Source organism: Chrysemys picta, chromosome 11 (genome assembly GCF_011386835.1).
Source record: "Chrysemys picta bellii isolate R12L10 chromosome 11, ASM1138683v2, whole genome shotgun sequence".
Lineage (NCBI taxonomy): Eukaryota > Metazoa > Chordata > Testudines > Emydidae > Chrysemys > Chrysemys picta.
The window spans coordinates 6,818,761-6,845,421 of record NC_088801.1 but is presented as its reverse complement, the minus strand read 5'-3'; the positions used below and the strand labels follow the sequence as shown (position 1 = coordinate 6,845,421).

General features: G+C 44.0%; 1 protein-coding gene across 6 annotated transcripts in view; it reads left to right on the top strand.

The window, feature by feature from the left end:
* Window positions 1-26,661, top strand: part of CNTNAP5 (contactin associated protein family member 5) — a 413,059-nt gene that overhangs the window by 291,336 nt on the left and 95,062 nt on the right. For all 6 annotated transcript variants that reach the window (XM_005279758.5, XM_042843050.2, XM_008167765.4 and 3 more), the window contains one exon: window positions 6,145-6,345. In XM_005279758.5, coding sequence (XP_005279815.2) covers window positions 6,145-6,345 — 201 coding nt within the window. The remainder of the gene's footprint in view (window positions 1-6,144; window positions 6,346-26,661) is intronic.

Below are 26,661 nucleotides of genomic sequence, written 5' to 3'. Positions count from 1 at the left end.
GGAGCACCGCGCCATCGAACACCTCCACCCCCCGCACAGCACTGCACTCCTGAAGCCCCTCCCCCACGCGCGGAGCACCGCCAAACACCCCCCGCCTCCCCGCGGAGCACCGCGCCGCCAAACACCCCCCACCAAGCGCCGCGCTGCCGGAACCTCCCCCCTCTCCCCCGCCAAGCGCCACACCGCGTTGCCCCCCGCCACCCAAAGATTGGACGCCCCTTACCAGGAGCTGCCCCAAGCACGTGCTTGGTTGCCTGGTGCCTAGAGCCAGCACTGACAAGGAGGCACCGGCCACATTGGGAACCCTGAGACACCATTGGTCAAAAGAATCTGGTCTTTTTCTTCATGTTGTGAAGGGCAAAATTAAATCTCTTCTATTAGTGTATGCAGTGGTGTTATAGTTATAATAATTTCAGGATATTGGAGCGACAAGGTGGGTGAGGCAGGGCCAGTGCAACCCATTAGGCAACCTAGGCGGTCGCCTAGGGCGCTAACATTTGGGGGGCCGCGACCGCGGCGGCCGGATCTTTGGCGGTGGTATTTCGTGGGCGGGACCTTCCGCCACCTAGGGCGGCAAAAAAGCTGGCAGCGCTCCTAGGGTGAGGTAATATCTCTTGTTGGACCAACTTCTGTTGATGAAAGAGACAAACTTTCAAGCTACCCAGAGCTCTTTTTCAGATTTCTTCGGTTAGCTGTGACATGCTGCAAACCTTTCCCAAACCTAAAGAAGAGCTCTGTGTATACCTCGAAAGGGTGTATCTTTCACCAACAGAAGTTGGTCCAATAAAAAATATTACCTCACCAATCTTGTTTCTCCAATATTCTGGGACCTACAATGCTACAACAACATTACAAACTGGATTAATTGGCATACAGCTGTAGTATGTTGGGACACCTTTGCTCTCTGCAGGCTTCCATGTAGGATCCGACTTTTTAAAGCGTTTTCTACTGCCTCTTTTCCCTGTCTTTGTAAAAGCAAGAGTAAAAAGAGAGCGAGAAAATTGAGACTATATAAAACCTAGGCTGTGGTCTGCCTCAAGTGGTTGGTCACCAATTCATAAAATATACAGCGTATGAGGAAGAGAAGGAAATGTAGCTGTAGGGGTTGGGGTGAAGAAAGTGGTGATTTGCGCCCATTCATATATAAAGTTGCTGCTTGGTGAGCTTGTTCTGTTATCAATGTAATGTGCCAAGGCTGTGTATTTTATGAGTAGCATTAGTGCTATATAGGGTAACAAATACCTGTATCTCAAATAGACAGGATGGGTGAGGTAATATCTTTTATTGGCCTGAGGTCTGTTGAAGTTCATCCAATAAAAGATATTTCCTCATCCACCTTTTCTCTCTAACATCCTGGGACCAACTGACCTACACCATTGCAAACAATGGAATATATCTCAAAGAGCAGAAATCAACAAGGATCTTTGAAGTGGTTTGATTCCCCGTTGGTAAAGTACTGAGCATAGGAGAAGGTGCATCGATGGATTAAAAAATTTCTTAAAAGTAGGTATAAATTTCTCTGTATCCCCATCTCCTTCCTGCCTCCTCTCCCTCCTCTTCACTTCAACCTCTCTAAAATACAGTTATGTCAGAGACCGACGGCAAACCCACATGCTTTTTCCACTCAAAGCCGGTGACAGAAAACCTGTAGTAAACGTGCCATCTCCACAGGCTCCAGTGGGGAGAAGAGAAGGCATGTTGCATTAAAGGTCAGATCCCTGGAGAATAGCTCAGAACAGCTGTAATAACAATCTCGATGAGAATTAATGAGCAATCACAGAGGAAGATGAGAAGGTTCTGTCAGGTCATCAGTGCAATCCACCTGTGAGTGCAGGTTTGTTCCCTACGCTACATTTGCTAGTGCTTTGTCGAGACCTATTTTAAATGTTTCGGTTGATAGGATTTCCAACACACCTCTGGGGAGGCTGTTTCATAGTTCTAACACCTCTCATCTTTTAAGGAAGTTTTTCCTAAACTTTTAATTTAATTCTGTTAACATTGATCTTGTGTATGGTTATATCAGTTACCCACACAATGTACTTCTACATGTACTAACACAAAGCTCTGAAAGCCAAGTATGGTTAGCCAATTAGTGCACTTTATTGCACTTCTTGAAGGGCAGTATTGCCACTACAGTGCACGTTGGTTTTATTACTATTATGTAGCAACTGACTAATGTTTCCATTCCATCTCTGTCTTCATCAGCCGGTTTGTTCTCTACTGTTCTGTTGGCTCTACAATGACTTTACCAGCAGTGCGGTGGGAATGGTTATTGCATTTAGAGTGGGATTTTCAAATTAAAGCTGGATGGGGAATGGTTTCCCATCCCATGAATGTTTCTGAGAGTTTAGAATTTTTCCCCATTCCATTTTAGGATGAAACTGAGACCATTCAAAGTTTTTCAGTGAAAAATGAGAGATTGAAAGAGATTTTCTGCCTCCCTCCAAGAGTAGCTTGTTAGTTAGGGCATCCACCTAGGATGTAGGAGATTTGGATTCAAATCTTTGCTCTCTCTGAGTACCCTACTGACAAGGCTATTGGCTATTCTGGGGTCTCTCTCTCTCTCTCTCTTGAAATTCCTGGATCTGTGAAACCTTTCTCAAAGCAAGTTTTGTCTAACCCAGGACATCCCTGGAAAGAGTTTGAGTTTTGTTGACTTGACATTTTCCAGCAAAAAAATCATTTTGTTGAAAAATCCCCAACTGGCTCTACTTCGTAGACGCTCAGTGTTTGCACATCTGTGTCCCCAGTGAAGTCGGCGGTAAAACTCCCATGGACTTCAATGGCAGCAGAGTTAGTGCTGAGAGCTTTTGAAAATCCCTCCCATGTGTTGTTAATTTTGGGGAATGTGGAAGAAAACCCGAGGGACTCTGGCTGACGTGGATTACTGCTTTGAGATGCACAGCAGGCATGGGATGAGGTCTTAGGGCAATGTGTTCCATGCCTTACTTGCAAGTATTAGGGGTGAGTTCTGTAAAGCACTTGAATGTGTAGTGATTTTTCCATCTCTCTCTCTCTCTCTCCATCTTCATCGAACTGATCACAACATTCTGAAAGGATGCACAAATTACTGATCACAAACTCTTAGACTTTCAGGGCTTGAAGGTCTTGCTATAAGGCATTGGAACTGTATTTTCGTCTAGACTTGAAATCAGTTCTTGGTGTTGACCTTCTGATAGGGAGCAGGATATGGAGGTAATGCCTAATGGTCTGAGCTGGAGTCAGTAGCCAGAATGAAGGGTCACAGCTGGAATCAGGAGTCAGAACTGGAGTCAGAGGTCAGAGCCAAAGTCAGAAATCAGAGCCTAGGGTCAGAACCAAGTACCTGGAGTGCCGTGAGGCTGGGAAAAAGGAAAGGCAGGACTGGAGCAAGGCTGGGAAGAAGCAGACACAGGAGTTGTCACAGTCATGGATGAATGCTTTCAGCAGCGAGTGTGCTGCTGCTGTTGATCTTAAGAGCAGGTGTGCTACTCCCCTGAGTCAATCGGGTGGCTTGGCCAATCAGGCAGCTCAAATGGGGCCCACCTGCACTTGTAAACTGCTTGGGTGTTAATCTAGTGGATGAGCAGGCTTGCTGTAGGTAAACTCCTGACACTTTCTGTGCCACCTCATTGTCACTAGAAATCAGTGACTGTCTGGCATCCAAGTATCTCCATGCAGATAATAATCAGGCAAAACGGGGAAAAAAAGCATCCATACACTTACTAGAATTCTACCTAATCCACCAATTTAGTGGAATTTATAGCGCCCCCAATAACCAGAGCATCTAGTGGCCACAAGTTGTTGGATTTCATGCACAAATTACTAGTTGTAAATGTACAGCCCATGTGATGCAGGAAATCAGACTAGATCATCATTTAGTTGGGAATTGGTTCTGCTTTGAGCAGGGGGTTGGACTAGATGACCTCCTGAGGTCCCTTCCAACCCTGATATTCTATGATTCTATGATGATCTTAGTGGAGCTTCTGGCCTTAGAATTCTATGAATCTTGGAAAGTACATAGTGTAGAGCTGGAAGGAGCCTGGAGAGGTCATCTAATCCAGCACTGTGGTAGGACCAAGTAAACATAGACCCTCCTTGGCAGGTGTTTGACTAACCTGTTCTTAAAAACAGCCAATCATGGGAATTCCACAAACTCACTTAGAAGCCTATTCCAGTTCCTAACTATCCTTATAGCTAGAATGTTTTTTTCCCCTAATGTCTAACCTAAATCTGTCTTGCTTCAGATTAAGCACGTTGCTTTTTGTCATACCTTCAGTGGACATGGAGAACAATTGAGCAGTCCTCTGTATAACAGCCCTTAACTTATTTGACTTCTCTTCTCCAGAGTAAATGTGCCCAGTTTTTTCACCTTTGCTCATAGGTCAGGTTTTCTAAACCTTGTATCATTTTTATTGCTCTCCTCTGGATTCTGTCCAATTTGTCCTCTTCTTTCTTTAAGGGTGGCACCCAAACCTTGACACCAATACTCCAGCTGAGGCTTCACCAGTGCTGAGTAGAATGGGACAATGACTTCCCTTGTCTTACACTTCTGTTAAGGCACCCAGAATGATGATCACTTTTTTTCATAACTGCATCACATTGTTGGCTTATAGTCAGTTTGTGATCCACTATAACGCCCCAGATCCTTTACAGTAGTTGTCCCACGTAGCCAGTTATTCTCCCCTTGTGTAGATCATTCCCATGTTGGTTAAGATCATCTTATAAAACACCAGATTCACCACCCTCCTAGGGTTTTCTGCTCCAGTGGGATTTTTTTTAAGTCTTCATGCTGTCCCTCACTTTCTTTACAACCATCTCCTCTCCTCTCTCTGTTGCTATGCACATACTTCTGCAAATAATTGGATTCCATGCCAGAGTGAAAACTTGCAATGTTTACAAAGGATTAAAACTGGCCTTTTTTTTTTTTTTTTTTTTTTTTACAGTTTACCTTATTAGAACATATAGGTGAGCAGGGTCATTCTCTCTATTTAATTAAAAAAAGGAATCAACTGCATATGTGTATTAGTTTCAGAGTAGCAGCCGTGTTAGTCTGTATCCGCAAAAAGAAGAACAGGAGGACTTGTGGCACCTTAGAGACTAACAAATTTATTAGAGCATAAGCTTTCGTGGACTACAGCCCACTTCTTCGGATGCATATAGAATGGAACATATATTGAGGAGATATATATACACACACAGACAGAGAGCATAAACAGGTGGGAGTTGTCTTACCACCTCTGAGAGGCCAATTAATTAAGAGATAATAATTATGTGTATTAGTGTAATGCTAGTGCAAGTATCGGGCCAAATCCGGCAAACATTTATTGAAGAGTTAGTGTTTACTACTGGCAGTAGTCCCATTCACCTGAATGAGACTGCAAGCACTCCTCCCAGTAGTAAATGTTTGAAGGGTTAGGTCCATAGATTGCATTTATTTAAGGCCAGATTCTGTTTTCTTTACACTGAGAAATACCTTGCTCTGCAGGTAGCCCCACTGAAGAAAATGGGATGACTCACAGAGGCCCTGATTGAGAAAAGCACTTAAGTACATGCTTACCTTTAGGTATGTGGTTAAGTGCTGTCCTTAATTAGGGTTGCAGTAAATGGGAGAAATCGGAGTTTTGAAGCGTAATGAGAGGTCAGATTTCCTTCAAACTACCAGTGTCATAAGTGGCCAACATGGATTTCATCTTGGTTTTAACTTTCTGCTGAGATTTCGGTTTGTGTCAGGTGGCTCCTATGAGTTCATCATCAGTAATTAAGGTATTGTTATAAGAGAATAGTCATGCTTTAAAGTCTTGAAATGTTTGCATACAGGCCTGACTAATGTGTCTCCTCTCATGAGGCTAAAGACAGCAGAAATGAGTCTCAGTTATTCCAGATACCTGGCAGGGCAGCGTTCACAGGACCCAGGGAAGCTGATGTTTTATCTCGGACTCAGCAGGCCCTGTAACATCAGCCCCAGTTTGGTCTGTAACTCGGTTCAGGTAGACATGGCCGTTTGCCATCCACACTTGTTTGGAGCAGCTCTTTATCACAAGGAGGCTGTTTTGAGTCCAGGGAAATGCTGCTTCTGTGTCTAATGGAGAAAAACATCAGGCTTCAGCTACTCTTTGTTCCCTGTTTGCTGTAACACCCCTTTCATTTTCTTTCATTTAACAGAAGATAAGATCTGGACTGCGGTACAGCACAACAACACAGAGCTAACCAGAGTCCAAGGGGCTGACCCTGAGAAACCATATGCCATGTACTTTAACTACAGCAGCAGTCTGGACCAGATTGAGGCCATGATAAACAGCGCAGAGTACTGTGAACAGGAGGTGGCTTACCACTGCAAAAAGTCCCGTCTGCTGAACACCCCGAGTAAGTGCCACAAACTGAAATCATTCCTTGTTAGCTGTTATTGATTACACAGCAGACACAGCCCGCAGTGCGACTGAAGCAAAAAATATGGTGCAGAGTAAGGAGTGTCTGTCTTCACACACAGGGCTAGCATTGCACGGAGCCTGACGTGAGACAGAGGGGTAGGCAATGGAATTCCACAATGCTTGTGCACCCCCCCACCCCAATGTTTTCTTCTAGACTAGGATATGCCTCTCTTAAACCACAGCTGCTTTATTTAACTTTAAAAGCAAACACTCGGGTGTACTGTTATTGTTTGTATTACCATAGTGCTGAGCGGCCCTTGTCACAGATCAGGACCCCGCTGTGCTCGGTGCTGTACAAACATGGAATGCCACTGCAAATCCGAATAGAGAGCAGCTGAACTGCTCCAAATTCCTGGAGTATCCACAGAGGGGAAGGCTGCAGTCCATCATGAGTATCGGAGCCAGCCTGAAGCATACGGAACATAACTACTCACCAGGGCTTTTGGTAGCTCAGCACAGTTTCTCCGACAAAACTAATTTCCTTTTCTGGTAGAAGGATCAGATTTTCTGGCCTGATATTTCATGGTGGCAGGAAGACCAGAGGGAGGAAATACTCACTGCTTTATTTGTTCTTGTAGAGCAAGTCCCTGATGAATACCCTGGGCAGTTACCTACCCATAGGCACCCTGTTAGATTCAGGTAGTTAGTTATCCAGGGGAGATGTACAGGGATAAGGGTGGCTGTCTAAATAATTGAAAATCCTCTTTTTGTTACTTGTTATACATGTGCTATCCTGGTGCTTTGATTATCAGACAAGCAATTCTATAGACTTGTCAGTGAGTGAAAAGCTAATCCTACTGAAATGTCAACCAAGACTTAAAGTGCTGTTGCATGGGAATTCTTTTCTGTCATGTTTCATGTATACAGCATAATGGGAAGCATTGGCATGTATTGAAATGCCTGATCGGTTACCTGCAAGACAGAAAACCCATGTGTCCACTGGGCAGATAACCTGACTATTAGGTACATTTAAAACTGTGAAATAGACCTCTTGGTATAGGAAGAATTTGCCAACAAGAAAAGGAATACCCAGACAAAATCAAGAAATATGTTAGTATTCAGCACCATAGACAGAGCATGAAGGAGGAAAAACCACATGGGAAGGAGATAAAGGAGAGAAGGAAAGAGGAAAACATGTATCCTATTTTAGCTGTAGGGTGGAGGGTAAGAGGAAAATATGACTTTCCAGTCCTTTGTTCATTACTACATCCTTCTAGTGATCTCTGGCTGCTTTATGTGATGCTGTTCCTCATGTATTATCAGCACCCTGGCTACTGATCTTTGCATGAAAGCCATGCTGCCTGGGCATAATAGTATACATGGATGTGAACTGACATATACATATATGTGTTTGGTGCACAGATACTACAGAGATACTGCTACTACTACTAAGGACCTGATGCAAATTATATCATGATTTATTTTTTATAATCCTGAATATTAACAACCATGCTCCCGGGCATAAGCCAGCCACTAATTGACGTGGTGAAAAGAAAATTCCCTATAGGCAGATAATTCTGCAGCTAGCAGTGAAAGCATTTGTTGCACCTTCCGTTGACTCACACAGTGCTGGCCACTGTCAGGGAGAGGATACAAGCAGAGGTGGTCGGTAGCATGGCTGATTGTCTCAGGTTGGCAAGAAGCCACGGCACTGTGCTGTTTTGCTAGCAGCATCCCAGTGACAGTGGACCATGCAGCAGTTTCATAGCTCATAACCTGGTTCTCTAATTCAGATTTATTCAATGAACCAGAAAAACTGCAGAGCCCTGGAGGACATAATCCTGAAGGGTGGATGTGGCCAGCTTTCTTTTTCTTTTTTCTTTCCCCCCCATTCTCTGTTCTTTAATTACATTTGACATTTGTCACCCAGGGCGTTGTTACTAGCCTACGGCAGTGGACTTTAGGAAGACATGGAACATATACACAAATAAAATGTGTGAGCTCTTGAAATGACAAGGTTCCAGGGACAGCTGGTTCTTGGTTATATATTAAATGGCTTTAAATGATACCCCCGTTTTTTTTCCCCAAAACCTCGTATATCCAAATCTCCGTGTTAGCTAAAATTCGCGCTGAAATAAAAATGTTCCCGGTGCTCTTTATTAACTGATTTACAAGTGCAAATAATGCTAGCACATGATGGCCTCGAGACTCTTGGGGGATTTTCTCTTGCCTCGGTCTCCGTTATGTGACACCTGGGAGGAACCTGACACCTCTCTGGCACAAGGGTGTTGTGAGGCTTAATTAAAGTTTATGAAGCACTCTGAGATCCTTGCCTCCAAGGCAGTATATACATGTAAATGTGTTGTTAGTGGTATTCATAGATTCAAAGCCCTGGCTGGGATGATTTAGTTGGGGTTGGTCCTGCTTTGAGCAGGGGGTTGGACTAGATGACCTCCTGAGGTCCCTTCCAACCCTGATATTCTATGATTCATGGATTTTAGGGTCAGAAGGAACCATTAGATTATTATGTCTGACCTCCTGCATATCACGGGCCATTAAATTTGACCTGGTTACTCGTGTACTGAATCCAACTTGTGTTTGGGTGAAGCCAAACCTTCCAGAAAGGCATGCAGGCTTGACAGGGTAGTAGTTGTTGTTTTTATTATTATTAATCCCAGTCTTGTAAAAGATCTGGGCCAATTTTGACACTGGATTTTTTTTTTAAAGTCAGGTCAGTTTACTTAGCATAGTGCAGATCATGGCAGTAAAGCGTAATCCATGGCCAGTGTACCTAATGCTGGCATGTTTCAAAGAGGAGCAGTGTGGAGATTCCTATTTTTTCTTCCCTTCATGCCTGTCAGCTCTTTGCAGCTCTGGCTTGGCAAAACATTAATCTAGCCCTGAGGCATTGGGCATGCTAGAAAAGCAAAACTCACGCAGTTCCATTAAAACCAAGGGAGGTTTTTGCATTCTGTGGAGTTGCTGCAGCATATGTCAATGAGTTTCTTTCTGCTGGCCCTGCTCTGTGTCCCTGCATATGTGGCCAGATCCTCAACTGGTATAAATTGGCTACTCTGATTTATATCAATTGAAGTTCAGACTTATAATCTATGCCCTGTTGATGTAATAACCTTCTCCTCTGCAGCTTCTACTGTCTGGGACAAGCTTATCAGTTTTCGCTCACATGTGAAATGTCAGTTGAAACCGTATCTGCTTCTGTGCCACCAGCCTAGATTTTAAGTAACCCGTCTACTTCAGTATGCATGCGTGTTCATGAAGGATGAATTGATTTTCATGGCATTGGAGGGAATTAAAATCCATTCTTATTGAGCAACCGTTGTTGCAATCTAGTGGCTAGTTGGTACTTCTAAAGCCAGTTGTTATTGAGGGGTGTCCAGCTCACAAAAGCAAACACCACATTTGGTGTATATTGGCAACTTCCTTGATAGTCAAGGCAAAACAGGGACTCTGGAGACTTGCTACCATCTCACCTCTAGAAGCTGGCCATCGTGTCAAAAGTTGAGATCTATTAGTGGAGAATTGTGGGGGAAGCTCATACTGCTACTGCTGATGCTGTCCCTGTCCTGGGGATTAAGAGAGAACTTTAGTTCCTTGGGCAGACAATCCAGCATCTTTGAGAACATGCCAGGCGCTCAGAAAGAGAAGACACTCTCTATCTTTCTCTCCTTTCCTCACATATAATGGATGCTTTGTCTCATATACTGGTGTCTTCTTATAATGCTTAGCAAAGAGTCAGGAGTCAAGTTGCTTAGAGATATGAGAGCACCTTCACTAATTGAATGAGCCCTTTGCTGGGTCTTAGTCTGCTCAGGCTTCTAGAAGCAACACTGGGCATGCTCCGAGACTTAACTCATACATTAGCCTAGTCATTCCCATATATCAGTTACATGACAACATTAAGACATTTACTGCATATTAGTAACTGGATAGCTAAATTTACAACACCCTGGGGCCAGTTTCTCCAGCGTGCAGTGCACCAACGTAGGCAGGGAATTGATGGAGGAGAGCAAATTCAAATAGTAGAGTTAAGAATTGTATTTCTTCACCATTTTCTTTCTATCTCCTCTCCTTCTCTGGGCTTGCTTTTAATTACTCTTTTACCTTGAGTTAGGGCTTAGGCTCCTCCCTAGGGTAAAGAAAAGGGTGTGGAAAGCAGCCACACCAACCTTTACAAATGTATTGTGCACCCCAAGTTAAAGGTAAAGAAAGCTAGTGTAGACATGCCCTGTCTTGTTTGCCCCTCCAATGATAGCCTCCCCACGTCCCAAAATTTCATCTAGACTAAACTGTTAATTGATCTGGAAGGTGAATGCCCAACTCAAACGCTGAGGGGAATTTGCTGATCAGAGGTGCTCAGTTGCTTTGGTGACAACTTCTTGGGTCTACGTAGGGGCATGCAGGGGTTTAATGTAATTCTGCAGATACCAAGTTTGGCATTGGTTCAACACTAAGACCCTCTGGCATGTCTCTAGCCTGCCTTAACCCTTTTCCATGTCAAGAGAGAGCGTCCACACTCATCCAGACAGCTATCTTTCCTGTCCCATTCAGTGCCCCTTCCCTGAACCTCCCAGCCGCTCTGTATTGCCCATCCTAGAACACAAATTATATCCAGTCCCTTCTGACTGTGCCTATGCAGCATATCCCCAGTCCGTTTTGTTCTTGTTAATTATTGCAGTGGACTGGTATTTTCTGGTTAAACTCCAGTATTGCTTTAGCTTCTTACCCATGCTCCCATTCTGAAGCAAGGGGGACAAACTGCTTCCAACCAACTTTGAACAGAAAAGTAAGTTGAAGTGATGTCAAAAGACTGACAACAAGTAAATAATAATTTGTCTTTATGCATTTGCCCACTGTTACTCCTTCACCTTTGAAAGATAATTTCCATGTTATCATCCCAGGTACTTTACTTTGCTATTATATTACCAAGAGACAGTTTGTCGTTGTATAAAACAATAAAGATCAGGGCAGCCTGCCCTCAGAGAATGACTCATCTTTGAAAGTGGCTGATGGGTGTCAGGTGTAGATTGTGCAGTGTAATTATGACTGGGTAATTAGAATCTTCTTCCTGGGAATGATTGACTAGAAGTCTGTGTTATCCACTATCCCACCTTGCCTCTCCACTCCAGAGTGGCGGTGCTGACAGCCCCTTGCAAGCATTACTCTAAATAAACCAAGCTATATTTAGAGCACCTGCAACACAGTTTGCAGCAGAAATGTAACACAGAGGATATCAGTCCACTTACTTGCAGAGAGAGATTTGGAGAGACATTTTAAGCTATTAAATTGTGGGAAGGTTGCAAATAATAAAATACGTGAAACCTGATCATAGCAAGAATAACCGGCTTTGTGAGGGAGATAACTGACCACTCCAGTTAATCGTGGGCATTCAAGATGGTTGCTGGCTATGAAAATCTATTCCGAAACTCTTGTTTCTTAAGTACAAAGATAGGTTTACTTGAGAGAGAATGGGACAAGAGAGAGGAATTCTGTCCCCACCACTCACACTATGTAGCTACCAAGTTCTCTGACAGGTCTTGTGGATGTGAGCAGGAATATCACTTTTTTTATGGGAGAAGGGGGGCAGTTACCACCCCCCCCCCACAGCTTGTTTTGCTCCCTCTAGACTTTTCATAGGTCTGTATGCTCCACTTTTGCACTCCCATCGACTTTGCAGGATATAATAGAATCAAATAGAATGTTGTTTATGGGGACATAACTTCACTCCCATCACCTGAATGTTTCTAAACTGATGCCCTTGCATGTAAGTGAAGTGAGCGAGTGTTTTGTTTTGCTTTTCCTGATCCCACCTGCCTTTCCCTATCCAATAATACAAAAATCATGATAACACTTGGCATCTACATAACACCTTCCATTTGAGGATCTTGAGGTGCTGTCTCCTACTTGTGGGTTAAGAAAGTATTATTAGCCCCATTTTCCTGATGGGGAAGTTGAGGCAAAGAGAGATGAAGTCTCTTGCTGAAGGTCCCCCATAGCAAAGCTGGGAGTATAACTCAGGTGACCTGATCACCAGAGTCAGCCAAAAGTCTGTCCTTCTCCTCTCTTCGCTTTCAGTGTTTTTTTCTATGTCTCTCCCAATCTCTTTCCATTTCCTCTTCTCTTCACCATTGTATTTCCCTTTGCTTGCAACCTGGTTCATTTCCCTGTCCCCTCACTTCCATTGGGCCTTTCCCCTCATGGTCTGGTCTCCCCTCTCCAGTCCAATCCCCTCCTTGAATTTTACCACCTCAGGTCATATCCCTTAATGCGCCCAGCGTGCCGCATGTCTCTCTGTCAAGCCCCTGACTCTTCTGCCCATACATGCTCCCTCATGACCCACTCTGGGGTTAGGGTAGTGCTGCTGCGGTCCAGGAGACTGAGGAATGAGTCAGAGGGTGCCTTTCTCACCTACACATCTTCCCCTCTGCCTGCCCCATTGTGCTGCACTGAGCGGTGCAGTGTGGGAGCCCATGGAAGGAGCAGAGAAGAGGACATTTGGAGGAATCCTGGCTTGGCAGCGCCAACCCAAGATACCCATTGTATGGACACCACCCAAGATGCTGAAGTCCAGAAAGAGCTTTGGCTCTGAAAATCCCTTACCTCCAAATACCACTATGGAAGGCTACCATGTGACAAAATGGCGGAAATGTTGATAATTGCGGAGAACCTGGCTCCCCAGAACAACTGTCCCCAGGCACTGACCCCAAATGAAAACAGTGGTGTGCTCTTAAACCGAGCGAGAGATGAGGGGATGAAGGCTGGGGACAACGTGACCATGTAGAAGTTGAGGAATGACCCATAATGTGAACGTGCAGAGCCTAAACAAATGCTTGATGCAGTGCCCCCTGTCAACAACTTGCACCCCTTGAGGAGCGAGTTGAGATAAATGACACCACCAGGTCTTGGTTGCAGGTTTGGAGCGATAAGTTATGATGAAAATAATCCCTACAGCCCAGGAGGAGGAGGGAGTGTAGGGGAAAGCCCATTCCTTCCCTGCATCCCAGCTTAGGAGCCACAGTTGGGACCAGTGACAGAGCTCTGTAGAGTCGTGGGGTGATTCTCTCTCCTGATGTGTGAATGATATGCAGGTATGTCTCCATGACAAATATCAGCAAGGCACTGTCGTTTGCATTAGCTCTAGACATACTTAGTATCCAAGTGCTTCTCCGGGCTGTGGCTAACGGGCTGATGAGGAAGGGCTGTCTGAGAGACCTGTACAGCTGTGTGCCTGGTTGCTCATTGAACAGGGCTGTGACTTAAGATTCTTTAGCAAATGTCTCTTCCCCGCCCCCCATGCCCCTGGACAGCATTTTCAGCTGATCTGAAAGAGCTCTCCTGAAAATGCACTGCTTTGTTTATGGGAGTCTGTGACAGAATTTACCCAGAAAATAAGTTTGTAAGACCCCCCTAAGGTGAATACATTCTGAGTTTTGCAGTACACAGAAAGCACCTTCTCTAATGTGCAAACAGCTTGGTCCAAAAACATTTAGCTACAGAAGAAGGCAGATTTCATAAAGAGAGACACATTGAATCATGAGAGCTCTAGCTTGGGACTTGAGAGACCCAGGTTCAAATCCCTGCTCTGCCACAGACTGCCGCTGCGAGCCTGGACCACATTAATCTCTCTGAGCCTCGATTTCCCATCTGTGAAATGGGCGTAATAGCACTGTCCTGTCCCATAGAGGTGTTATGAGGATAACTGCATTGAAGCGTGTAAGGTGCTCAGTAACAGGGAATGGGGCAGCCAGTGGCAGCACAGTAAGAGAGCCATCCCTTTTGTCGTTGCTGGATAGGATGCTGGAAGGCATATGTTACACTTGTTACTATGGAATCTAGGACCTTGGGGTGTTTGTTCTGACTCAGTGTATCTGGTGTGCCATGCTCCCATCCCTCTTGTCTTGCCACCAGCCCCATATAATGGGTGGGAAGGAGCAGCACAACTACAGCACAGCAACAAAGGAGCCAAAAGGACAGCAGCTTGTACAATCAAAGAAAAAAAACAAAACGATCACATGAAAATTGAAGTCTTGGGTGGGGCAAAGGCTGGATAAATGTGCCAGGCACCCAGCCTGTCTTCACCCCAGTCCTTCCTATTGACCCAGCTCTCCTGGGAGGCCCAAGAATGTAACCAATGAAAATGACTAGCTGTGTGGGGGGAGGAATTTTTTCTTTTTTGAATATAATTGACTCCTTCCTTTGAATCTCTGGATAGGCCACCATCCTGGCTATGGCTCTCTTACGAAGCAGAGATAGTTTTGATAGCTGCATGTTATGCAGCACTCAGCACATCGTTGGGGATGAACACAACTAGAAATAAACAGCAAATCCATTGCTTGTTATAAAAATGTAGAATGAGTTAAAACTGCAACCTGCCCAGCCCTCAAGAAACAAATACTCCTGCCTTAGCAGGAAAATATCTCCCCTTCTTCAAGAGCTACAAAAGGGTGGGTATCCTCATAATGCAGCCATTTGGCTGATGCATTCAATAATTCTAATCTGAGCATGTTCTCATAGACTCCTAGATTTTAAGGCCAGAAGGGATCATCATGGTCATCTAGGCGGACCTTCAGTGCATCACAGGCCAGAGACCCTCACTATCCACTCCTGAAGTAGGCACATAACCTCTGACTGAGTTACTAAGTGCTCAAATCTTGTTTTAAGCACTTAAAATTACATATAACCCACCATTTTTATTAGTTCAAACCAGCCAGTGATCCATTCCCTATGGTGAAGAGGAAAGTGAACCCTTGCCAGGATCTCTGCCAGTTTGACCTGGGGAAAATTCCTTCCCAATTCTTCAGCATGGTGATCAGTTAGACCCTGAGTATGTTGGCAAAACTGACCAGCAGGACACCTAGGAAATAATTCTGTAGAGTAACTCAGAGCCCTCCCTGTCTAGTGTTCCATCTCCAGCCGTTGGAGATATTTGCTGCTAGCAGTTATGGAAATGCCCTTGTAGGAAATCTCATCAAACCATTCCCTCCATAAACATATCAAGCTCAGTCTTGAAACAAGTTAGGTTTTCTTTCTCCACTGCTCTCCTTGGAAGACTGTTTGAGAACTTCACTTATCTGATGGTTAGAAACCTTCATCTAATTTCAGTCCTAAATGTGGTGAGGCCCAGTTTATACCCATTTGTTCTTGTGCTGACATTGGCCCTTAAATAACTCCTCTGCCTCCCTGGTGTTTATCCCGTTGATGCATGTATAGAGAGCAATCATATCTGTCCTCAGCCTTTGTTTTGTTAGTCTAAACAAGCCAAGCTCCTTACGTCTCCTCTCGTAAGGTAGGTTTTCATTCCTCTGATTATCCTTGTAGCTCTTCTCTGCACCTGTTCCAGTTGGAATTCATCTTTCTTAAACACAGGAGACCAGAATTGCACACAGTATTCCAGATGAGATTTCCCCCCCCTCCCCCCGTTCCTTGTATAATGGTAAGAGCACTTCCCTATCTCTACTGGAAATTATTTCACTAGGAGGGTGGTGAAGCACTGGAATGGGTTACCTAGGGAGGTGGTGGAATCTCCATCCTTAGAGGTTTTTAAGGCCCAGCTTTACAAAGCCCTGGCTGGGATGATTTAGTTGGTGTTGGTCCTGCTTTGAGCAGGGGGTTGGACTAGATGACCTCCTGAGATCTCCTCCAACCCTGATCGTCTATGATTCTATTCTAAATGTTGCTTGGACTAACTGCAGTGTCAGCTGCTAATGATTTCTTGTCGGCCCCAAAAACAGATCAGATAATGGCTAAACTAAGAGGCCCGTGTGGGGGAGGGGATGCCTCAGCTTGGTGTGGCTTACATCTTCTAGCCTCTTCAACATGTCAGTTAAACAGACGTAGGCTCAGTTAAACTCCATTCGGTTCTGACTCACTTACTGACACTTAACTGATATCCTCTGATCACCTCTGAATTTGGCCTGTGGTGTTGGTGAAACTTGCCCACTGAGGAGTCCGGAAGAAGGTGTCAATCACAGCAGTGTAAACGTCCTCTGATTCATTTCTGAATTTGGCTGACGCTGCCAAAGAAGCTGCTGTCAGCATCTGCAAAGCGGCCACATTGATGGTTCCTGGGCTAGTGTTATCAAATACGCCTGAACAGGAATCCAGTAATGATCATTTGCATTTCTGCATACTCTTTCTGTGAAGATCTCGAAGCCATTTCAGTTAATGAACATAATCTTGCATCATTTCTGTGAGGTTGGTAAATTTAATCCCCCTTTGAGCTGGGGAAACTGAGGCACAGTCCGGCTAAGATACTTGTCCAAGGTCACCTAGTAAGTCACGGGGATGGAACCCAAAAGTCCTGGTTCCAAGTCTCCTGCTTTAAACCCCTACATGCTCTTTGTCTGCAGGAAACCACAGCAGATTGCTTATGCCCTAATATGCCCTCAGCATGCACCTATGTCATAGCTTAATTCTATAGTGCAGCTAGGAGGAGAAGAGAGAGGTTAGAGGATGGAAAACCGAGTCCAGGTTTAACTCATGGTAGATTCACTTTGGACTGAATTCATCCCTAGTGTAAATCTGTCGGAGACGATGAATGTGAGCTCGTGTCCATAAGGCTGATGGAAAAGGCGTTTTCTTTTCTCAGAAGCAATGAAGAGAGTGGGAGGCAGAAATACGGTGTTTGCAGTTAAAAGGCTATGTTTGCAGATACTGTTCAAACCGTACCGCCCTAAGACCCTTCCCCAAGTGTTAGGCGGATAGAGTTTTCTCCTGGTACATTTTGTGCAAGGAGAAGGAAAGCTGCAAAATAGCACTTTTTAAGTCTGTGTTTATTTCTTTATTTGTACTATTTCGGGGAGAATGAGCACAGAGAAAGTATTGTCTGGCACTGGGGGTGGGAGGCTTTTGAGTATTTTCCTTTCAGGAAGCATCTAAAAAACGCAATAGACAAATTGCTTTTTCCCCCGATTGATTTTGGGGATGATCTGATTGAGGCCTGCTAAGGAGCTGGAAAGACTTTGATGAGCTGAAAGAAAACAAGCCTTAAATGTGTCTTTGGAGAGGCATTTTTAATGTCCACCATGCCAGGCAGATTGAGGAGGAAATGGAAAAAGCTTTTGAGCTTGAGTGTGTTCTTGACCTCTTTGATCCAAGGAAGACTCAAACCTTAATGGGAGAGAGGTTTAGCCAAGAGGGTCATTCTGCCCTGAGAGAACCAGTTCCACAGAGGAGCAGCAGCATTACGGGCACTCTATCTAGAGAGGAAATCAGAGGTCCCCAAAAATAAGCATTCAAGGCCTGGCACTTTCCCCATGTTCCTTGAAATGCATCGATCAGTTTTCACATTAGCAATTTACAAAAAAAGTTAACTAACTAATCCATACAGTGCCCTTGGGAGGTGGTATTGTTATCCCCATTTTATGGTGAGGGAAACTGAGGCATGGGGGTATTTTCAAAAGCACTTATTGATTCCACTGGGAACAGAGTTATATAAACTCTGAGCACTTTTCAGAATACCACCTTCAAGGTCTTGCCACATTGACACAGTGGGCCAGCAGCAGAGCCAGGAAAAAAGAAATCCTGTTTTCCAAGATCCATGTCTTTAATCACAAACCATCTTTGCTTTATCCCTCACCACAACAGCTGGTTCAAAGGTAACCTGTTTTCTCATTACAGAATTAAATATAAGAACCCTGAAACCCATCTCCACAGTTCCATACCCAGATGCCACCTCAGGGAAATTAACTTAGTGTGTGTTTAGGCAGAATAAGAGGGAGTAAGAGAAGATGAGGATGAGGCAATCTAAGAAAACAGTGGTGAAGTCAGTGTAATTATTAAATAGTCGTCTGCTCATATGCCTAAGCTATTGGCTTGGGGCATGATCCTGCACAAGAGAAGCCAATGGGAATTACATGATTGACTTCAATGGGAGCAGGAGCAGTCCCTTAGAATGGAGAGAGTTAGAGGTAAAGATGGTTTTGGTAACTGTAACCAGGAATAAAAATTCTACCCTTTAGGGTTCTGTCTCCCTAAATGAACAACCCAACCACTCTGGACAGTGAGTTAGAGGAGACTGAAGACACAACACTACTCCAGGTTAATAACATCCCAGAGAACAACTGCACCAGCAACATTATTCTAGGCAGGGTTGTTTCTATGGTGATACAAGAATATATTTATAAGTTTAGCATTTAAATTAAGAGTGTCCTGCATTTTGACATGCACAAGGAACACTGTGTAGCATCAGAGGATGTTGTAACTTCTATTTTTATGGCTCGGGAGCCATCCTGGGACTTTTCGTTCAAAGATGACTTCAGTAGTCGTGAAGGCACCAGGTTAAGTGGCCTGTAGATTGAAGTCTTCTGCTTATCGATAGAACTGGTACAGCAGAGAGAGCGTGGTGCCAGCTTCTTCACATGGTCTCACCAATGTCCCTCAACCCTGACCTGCAGAAGAACGCCTCCAGGGCTGAGAGTAGAATTAGGCCCATTCAAACCTTGGCTTGTCTACTGAGAATAATGAAGAGGTTTCTCATTCCAATGGTAGTTTTTCTCATAGTGGGCTGAAATGTACCCACCCATTCAGATAATTTCTCAAGCATTTTCTTTTTTTATATATATATATACACACACACACACACACACACACACACACACACACACTTTAGGCTATTCTGCCATGATTTATTTTTGATAGACCAGGATTCAGAGAATTTTTAAAGCACTCTGAATGCCTGCAGGTCCTGATTTAAAGCCCACTGCAGTCAATGGAGGTCTGTAAGGGTGCAGACTCACCCCTGCGGCGCCCCCTACTGGTTGCTTCAGGGAATCAGCTTGTCCAGCATGTGGAGCGCCCTCTGCAGGCCGGTGATCCGCCTTGTCCCTACTTCTGGCCCCTGTGTCCCTCCCAGGACCCCGGTGCCCCTTGCTCTGGGTGCTGCCCCCTGGCAGTACCCCACAGTTCTGGGTCTCCCCTCCCTGGGGAACCCCCACCCACTATCCCCACCTTGCCTCAGTACTAGGCCACTGCCAGTCAGCAACTAGCCCCCGCTCCCTGGGGCAGACTGCAGTATAGGCCACTCATCACTGGCAAGGGGGGTTTGGACCTGCTGCCTTGGACTACCCCTGGGCTGCCCTCTGCAACCCCCAGTACCCCTTGGCCTAATACTAGGCCGCAGCCTGGGGCTCTCCAGGCTGGAGCTCCCCAGCTCCTCAGCCTGTCCCCAGCCCTGCTCCACTACAGGTACCCTACGTCTAGCTCCCTGCAGCCAGGCCCTTCTCTCCCTGAACACAGAGAGAGACTCTTGAGCTCCTGGCTCCCAGCCTCTTTAAACAGGCCAGCTGAGTCTGTTTGGGGCGTGGCCCCAGCTGCAGCCACTTCCCCCGATCAGCTCAGCCTTCACGCTGCCTTCTCTTCCTCGGGTCCCAAGTGGAGATAGGCTTCCTGCCTAGCATTCTGGCTTTTATAGAGTCCACTCTTAGCTGCCTGTCTCTCACCATGCATGGTATGAGGAGCGTAGGCCCCTAAACCCGGGTTTGTCGATTCCAGTGGGTGGATAGGCATCTAAATTGCAGCATCTAAGTACCTTGTGGTTTACTCTCCCCTTATGTGCAAGCTTTTCAAAGACCCTTGCTGCTAGCTGTGCAGGATTTGCTTTGTACTAAGGGCTTGCCTGTCTGCCTTGTGCAGTATCTGTTTTACTCTCCCCTTATGTGTTTAATTTCTCACTCTCCCTTCCCCTAAACCTATGGTTTACCTAGAGATTAAAAATTATGCATCCAATTTACAGGATCTAGCCATTCTACTACATTAACATTAATAGTGCATGAAAAGTGCTCCCAGTGGCTTTGTCTGCAGTCAGTAGCCTTTCTCTATTCTTTCTATTCAGGCTGTGTTACTTAATGAGACCATAATGTTGGCAGTGGCGCTTGTGTTGATGAAATAGGGAAGGTAATAATGGTTTCTGGTTGTCCTTTTTCTCAGTTTTCCATTACTAAACCTAATGCAGCCATGACAAGTTTGTTTTACTGATGAATCCAGACCAATGGCAGGATGCATGCTGAAATGAAGAAAGATCAGAGAAGTTGTGCTGAAGAAAGACTCTCGTCACTTATATGTAAAGGAGTATCTTAAATGTGAAATTCTCTTTTAGCCTCTGATTCAAATGGTCATTACAATAGAGAGAGGGAGAGAGAAGGCAATGAACCCTAAAAGCAGCTGACTGGTGAGGACTGATTGGTCTTTCTCAGCCCATTTGCTGGGCAAAGTCGTCTTTTAGCTATTACCTACTCTGCCAAGCTCAAGGGTGAGCAGAAACCTCCATTTGGTTTTCTCACATTGGCAACAGTGTGATGCTCTTAAGCAAAGGTGCCCCCATTTTGCCCAGATGAGGACCATGCTCATGGCTTGCCAGGAGCTTGAGGACTGTTCCTACTTTGAGATACCCTCATCATAAATGAAGTGGTGGTGTCTTCTGCTAAGATCACGATGGAGCACAGGATGGTAGGAGTTGTTGACTTCTCCTGTTGGCAGGTGTATTTGGGCCTCCCTCTGGCCTCCTCTTCTTTAAGAACAATCTGTCTCCTCTGCCAGCTTTACCCCTCTGTAATCCATAGCTGAATTTACCAGCAGCTCTTTCCAATCAGCATAATTCATAGACTATTTGCAACCCTTGTTTCCACTAAGCAACCAGATCCAAACCAGTGCTTTCACTTCTGGACGGTGTCACTCATGCTGAATGTTTAAATCCTGTATTGAAGCAATGAGAGTCACTGTTGCATTCTGATTACTTCCTCTACAAGACAGGTTAGGGACTCCAGCCAATCTGCAGAACATTAGAAACCTCTGCTAAATAGACCAGCATTTTATTGGCAGAGTAATCGCCTTATCTATGACTAATGCCTCTAGAGGGAGGAACGGTCTTCCCAAAATGCCACCCTGCACGATTCTTTTCACTTCTTTACAAGGTTCAGGGACCAGTCTAGCTATATTGTTCTGAAGATTGTAATGTTTTCAAAGGGTGAAATTCCAGGAAACACACCATTGCCAAAATTAATAGGTAAACGGACAAAGTGAAAGAGACTATTAGACCCATTGTAATACTGTAGTAACTGGGTGGTGGAGTAAAAGCAGAAGCTAATGGGTAAACATAACCACATATCAATGACATAAACATACAATGTGTAGTATACAGCTGTGTTTACTCAAATAAAGCCAGCGTAACTCTATAAGATATAATTTAGGAGGCAAGACAATTGCATATAGTCTTGCTTGAAAGGATAGTTTCCTTGGCTAGTTTGTATTAGTAGAAGGGAAGTTATTCTAGCTCAACCCCATGGGAATGCCTGCGTTTATTACAAGAGTGTTACTTCAGTCGATAATTTGTACCTTTAATAGGACATTTTCGTGAGTGAAAAATAGATTTGAACGGATGTTCCAAAAGGTAATTCCAGGAAAAACTTCACTTTCATTTTGACCCCATTCACAGCCTTTTTGATTCATTGTCCACACACATCCATAGGATGGAATCCTCCTCTCCCCACCCCCCGAATGTTCCTGGAAAGTGAAAGTCTCCTGAATATTCCTGCAGATGTTTGCCTTGATGGAAATGTTCACTCATCCGTCTTGAAATCTTTTTGCACTCCTTATTATTTATAATCATCCACTCAGAGGGCAGAAACAATACCTTGTGACTTAAGTGACCATTCAGATAGTACCTAGTCAAAGCAAATAGTTTGCAAACAGTTAGTAGGCTGCATTATGTTGGTATTGAATGGTTTAAACAACTTTAAATAACTAACACATTTATAACCATAAAAGTCTGTTCATGGATAACAAATGAAAAAGGGCTAAATTGGTCAAATAAATTCACTACTGAAAGGCATTTAGATACTACAGTGATGAGCGCGGTATGAACGTCTGTATTGTAGCGTAGTGTCGTAGTATATGAGTAATTCACCTAATAATAAGTATTGAGGATCAAATTAGCCTCTAGCATGAGGAGGCTCAACGCCACTCATTATTCTGCTCACTTAGGCCAAGAGTGAATTTGAGCCTACCTAGGGACTGTAGGATTTGGTCCTTAGTTATTGAGTGTTTTCTAAAATTCCGTTTTATTGAAAAATAAATGCTGACCCTTGGATAATATTATAAAGCTCCCGGGGTGTAAAGCAGAGGTAGCAATATTACCCCAAAGCAGACTCAATGCCGTGCTTTCAGACAGAATCTAAAGGCTGTAGGAGTGCTGGAGTCACAGTGCCAACTGCCAGTTTTCTAGAACGGCAGAGGAATATTCTGCACAAACCAAGGGATGGAGAATGTAAAGGTGTCTGTAAGCCTAGAACTGTCTATCTGTTGGAGTGGTGCCAGTATACATTAGAACAGCCAGCCAGGCCATCCCCCTACTTGGAAAAGCTGATGCAGGAGCTTCTACAAAATGTTTGTGCTACCCAAGGATTTCCCCATGTACGGGGTATCCCTCAGTGGTTGTCTAAGCTGGATTTAGGCCACTTTATGCTACCGGAGTGGTACAAAGCAGCTGGAGCACAGGAAAGAATCAGGCGTTCTAAATGTTTAACATAGAATCATAGGACTTGAAGGGACCTCGAGAGGTCATCTAGTCCAGTCCCCTGCACTCATAGCAGGACTAAGTATTATCTAGACCATCCCTGAGGGGTGTTTGTCTAACCTGCTCTTAAAAATCTCCAATGATGGAGATTCCACATCTTCCCTAGGCAATTTATTCCAGTGCTTAACCACCCTGACAGTTAGGAAGTTTTTCCTAATGTCCAACCTAAACCTCCCTTGCTGCAATTTAAGCCCATTGCTTCTTGTCCTATCCTCAGACTTTAAGGAGAACAATTTTTCTCCCTCCTCCTTGAAACAACCTTTTACGTACTTGAAAACTGTTATCGTGTCCACCCCTCAGTGTTCTCCAGGCTAAACAAACCCATTTTTATCCATTAATATTCACATGGGCAAGATCTCTCCTCCAGGCATATGAGAAACAGTAACATATTTTTTACCCTGTATGACTGCATCATTCCTGAGAATATGTAGTGGCGCACTGGATCTCAGCAAACACTTAAAGGTGCAAATGACATAATTGACATGATGGAGGTATGTAGTAGCCAGGTCTAATCAGCATTTGTATTTGTATATCAGATATTTAGCCAGGTAAACTATTTGCACCCACAAAATTGCAGCACAATTGAGGTTGCAAACATATAAGTAGGTCTTAAAAATTTGGCCCGATCAATGCTGGGTCTAGGTGCTTTCTTATAATTTCATTTGGTCTGATAAATTTGTACCTGCTGTTTTCAAAGAATGGTTTCTTAAGATTGTTGCATGCCACTTAGCATTGAAACATTACTCTAGGGAAAGTAACCCTTTGCAAAACAGTGAAAACTCGGATGCCCTAAAAACAGAATCAGGTGACTAGTTTAGCAATAATATATTGCCTAACCTAATGAAAAGTCATTACCTTTAAATAATGGACCACATCACAGATTTAATTATCCCAAGTCAAGGTAGAGGGTGCTTCATGTCGACAAGGTCAATTACCTTATCCAGAAGAGCCCGTTTGAAATATATTATGAATAATTCACAGACACAGAAATTAGATATGTAAAAGTGTCCCAGCTATAATGTGGTGAAAGCATTCAGATTCATTCTTCATGTATTTAAGATAATAGCCAAAGGACAATTATGGCTGCTTAAAAGTAACACTAGTTAGGTGATGAGAAACGCCAGGTGGATAGTCAAATCCACATTAACATATGTAACATTTGAAAGCATTGTCCTTTGTGCCAGTCTCATACAAGAGGGCAATAAACTGATTTAGGCCTTATTTTGACAGTTTTCTCTCATCCCCATCTCCCTCAGAAAACCCAGAAGGCCTTTGGTTATGCTTTGTTCAGTTGATTTCAGTCTCTGACCTTTGGGAAGCTAGCTACATAAAATACTCTAGCTAGACAGAGAACTCTCTGATTTTTCTTTGTTGAACATTTCAGCCTTTTGGGCAGTCCCAAAAATCATGAGGAAAACACTCACATTGACTTCAGCGGGCTTCAGATCATGCCCTCACTATTATTAATGTCACAATAGTACCTAAAAGTAGGACCTCATTGTACTAGACGCCATGCAAACAGAGAATTCCTGCCCCGAACATTTCATCTCTAAGTCCTTGGGGAAACAAAGGCAAAGCAAGGTGCTAAGGAAATACAACAGGTGAGTAGCAATTCCAGAAACAGAACCCATGATGCCTCCTGACTCCTACTTTAAAACCCTATCCACTGGACTCAGTCCTCTGGGGCCTGATTCCATCTTGCCTTGCATCTAGTGTAGCCATTTTCACCTACACTCATTTTGCACAGGCTGGGATGAACGACTACAGACGAGACAAGGCAGGGCAGAATCAGGTCCTTTGAATGGCTCGGCATTGTGTTTGTTACAGAGCTGGTGAAGTTACTCTGGATCTGCCCTGGAGTTACTGCTATTTGAAAGTCAGTTCCTTCTCTGTGCACGCCAAGAAAGAATATTTTGTATTGTGCTCACAGGGAAATTATTCTTTTACAATCAGTTCTTAAAGCATACCACATCCATTGCATTTTGGGGGGAAAATATCCACAGTAAATGCAATTGGAGTAAATGTATTTACAAACTCTGCATGTAGAACATTTTCAAAGAAATGCAGGAGGATTTCGCGACATGTACCACTCTGAAAATATATCTGATAAGTCCCGCCTACACAACCAGGATATTGATTGTCTAGCCAATCTCTTCTGCCTGGGAAAAGATTTTAACTATATTTATTGGAGGCTTACTGTGCAGCAAGAGATTAAAGTCAACACAGCTTTTGGTAGTGGCAGTACAAGACACCATAGCAACGGCCCAGGAAATGCCATTATCCAGGCAAGAGTGGCCTTTCCTGATAGAGCCATGAGACCTGTTATTACCATGCTGAATTTGGGATATTGGATGTTTTGAACTGGTGGTTTTGGTGATCACCGCAGTAGATAGAGAGGAAGACTGTTTGGATATGCCTCTGGAGAAATCCAGAAACAAGAGAGTAGACTCTTGGTAGAACATCTTTCACAGGCCACAATCCCGTATCCTTGAAGGGAAGTTTAATGTGCAAACCGGGTTGTTTTTATTTTTAAGCATATATTGTTCTTTCATGTAGGGTTCTGTGGGTGTGGACGTGCAAAATACGCTTTTGCTGCTCAAGTTACTAGTCTGAGAACCAAATCTTGTACATCTATCCATATGGCTAGAGGAGTCTGGGTGCAGTGAAACGGGTGAGGTTCCACATGCAGGAGTGGGTAGAATTGCTGGAGACTTCACAGGGTAACCTCCCTTCCAATCCTGTCCCACGCTCAGCTGGGCCAGACGATCTGATCTATTGAGTTGAGCTTTCTCTTGGGAGTAGATGAGGGTTGTTGTTACCCAAGGTTGGTTGGTTGGTTTTTTCCCCTGATAGTGCAGCTGAAGCCCAGTGAGATGAAGGGACTTAAGAAGTCATATAGAGAATCTCTGATAGAGACAGGAATACAACCCATGTCTTCTTATTTTCTGTCCTGTACCTTAGCCAGAAGACCACTGTCCTGCTATGAGTAATAAATCATATTGCTTGAAATACCATCTCATATCAACCTAGAGCTATTTAGCAGTCGGACTAAAATTATGACACAAGCTGTGCTATAGAACAACATAGTCTCTTGACATATGGTGACCTTAAGTGTGAATTATAAACACACTAAACCTGCCCGTCTAGGGAATAACATGCTCTTTCAGCACATTGTGACTTTACACAGACAACAGTAACCTTAGCTTTCTTGCTTTGACTTTGCAAGGAGTGGTAACGGCCAGGGGAAATCCCACAGGGCTGCCGTTTTTTAAGATGACTTGGGAGAAGGTGGCTAATTTGTCAGGTACCTTAGTTTAAATGTCTAAATTTAATAGTGACATTTCATGGCCTTTGAGTTTACCTGCTTTATTTGCTTGAAAGGAAAAGTTCAGCAGAATTTTGGAAGGTGCTGTGGAATTGTCTATTTAATGAGGCATTCAGCAGGCCTGCTTCTGCTCCTATTGAAGTCAATGTCAAGACTCACACTGACTTTAATCAGAGCAAGACTGGGGAGCTACCTAACATTTTTTTTAAAGCATTGCAATGAGAGAAAATAAAATCAACACAATTTTCCTTTAAATAATGAGCTGTTAAAATATGTGACTAAGTATAGAGTCAGAAAGGAAACTGGAACATGTAAATTATTTGATATTCTGATTCATCCAGAGCTTTTCTAGTACCATTTCTCCACAAAATTGTGGAGGATGCCTCTTTTCCCCTTGG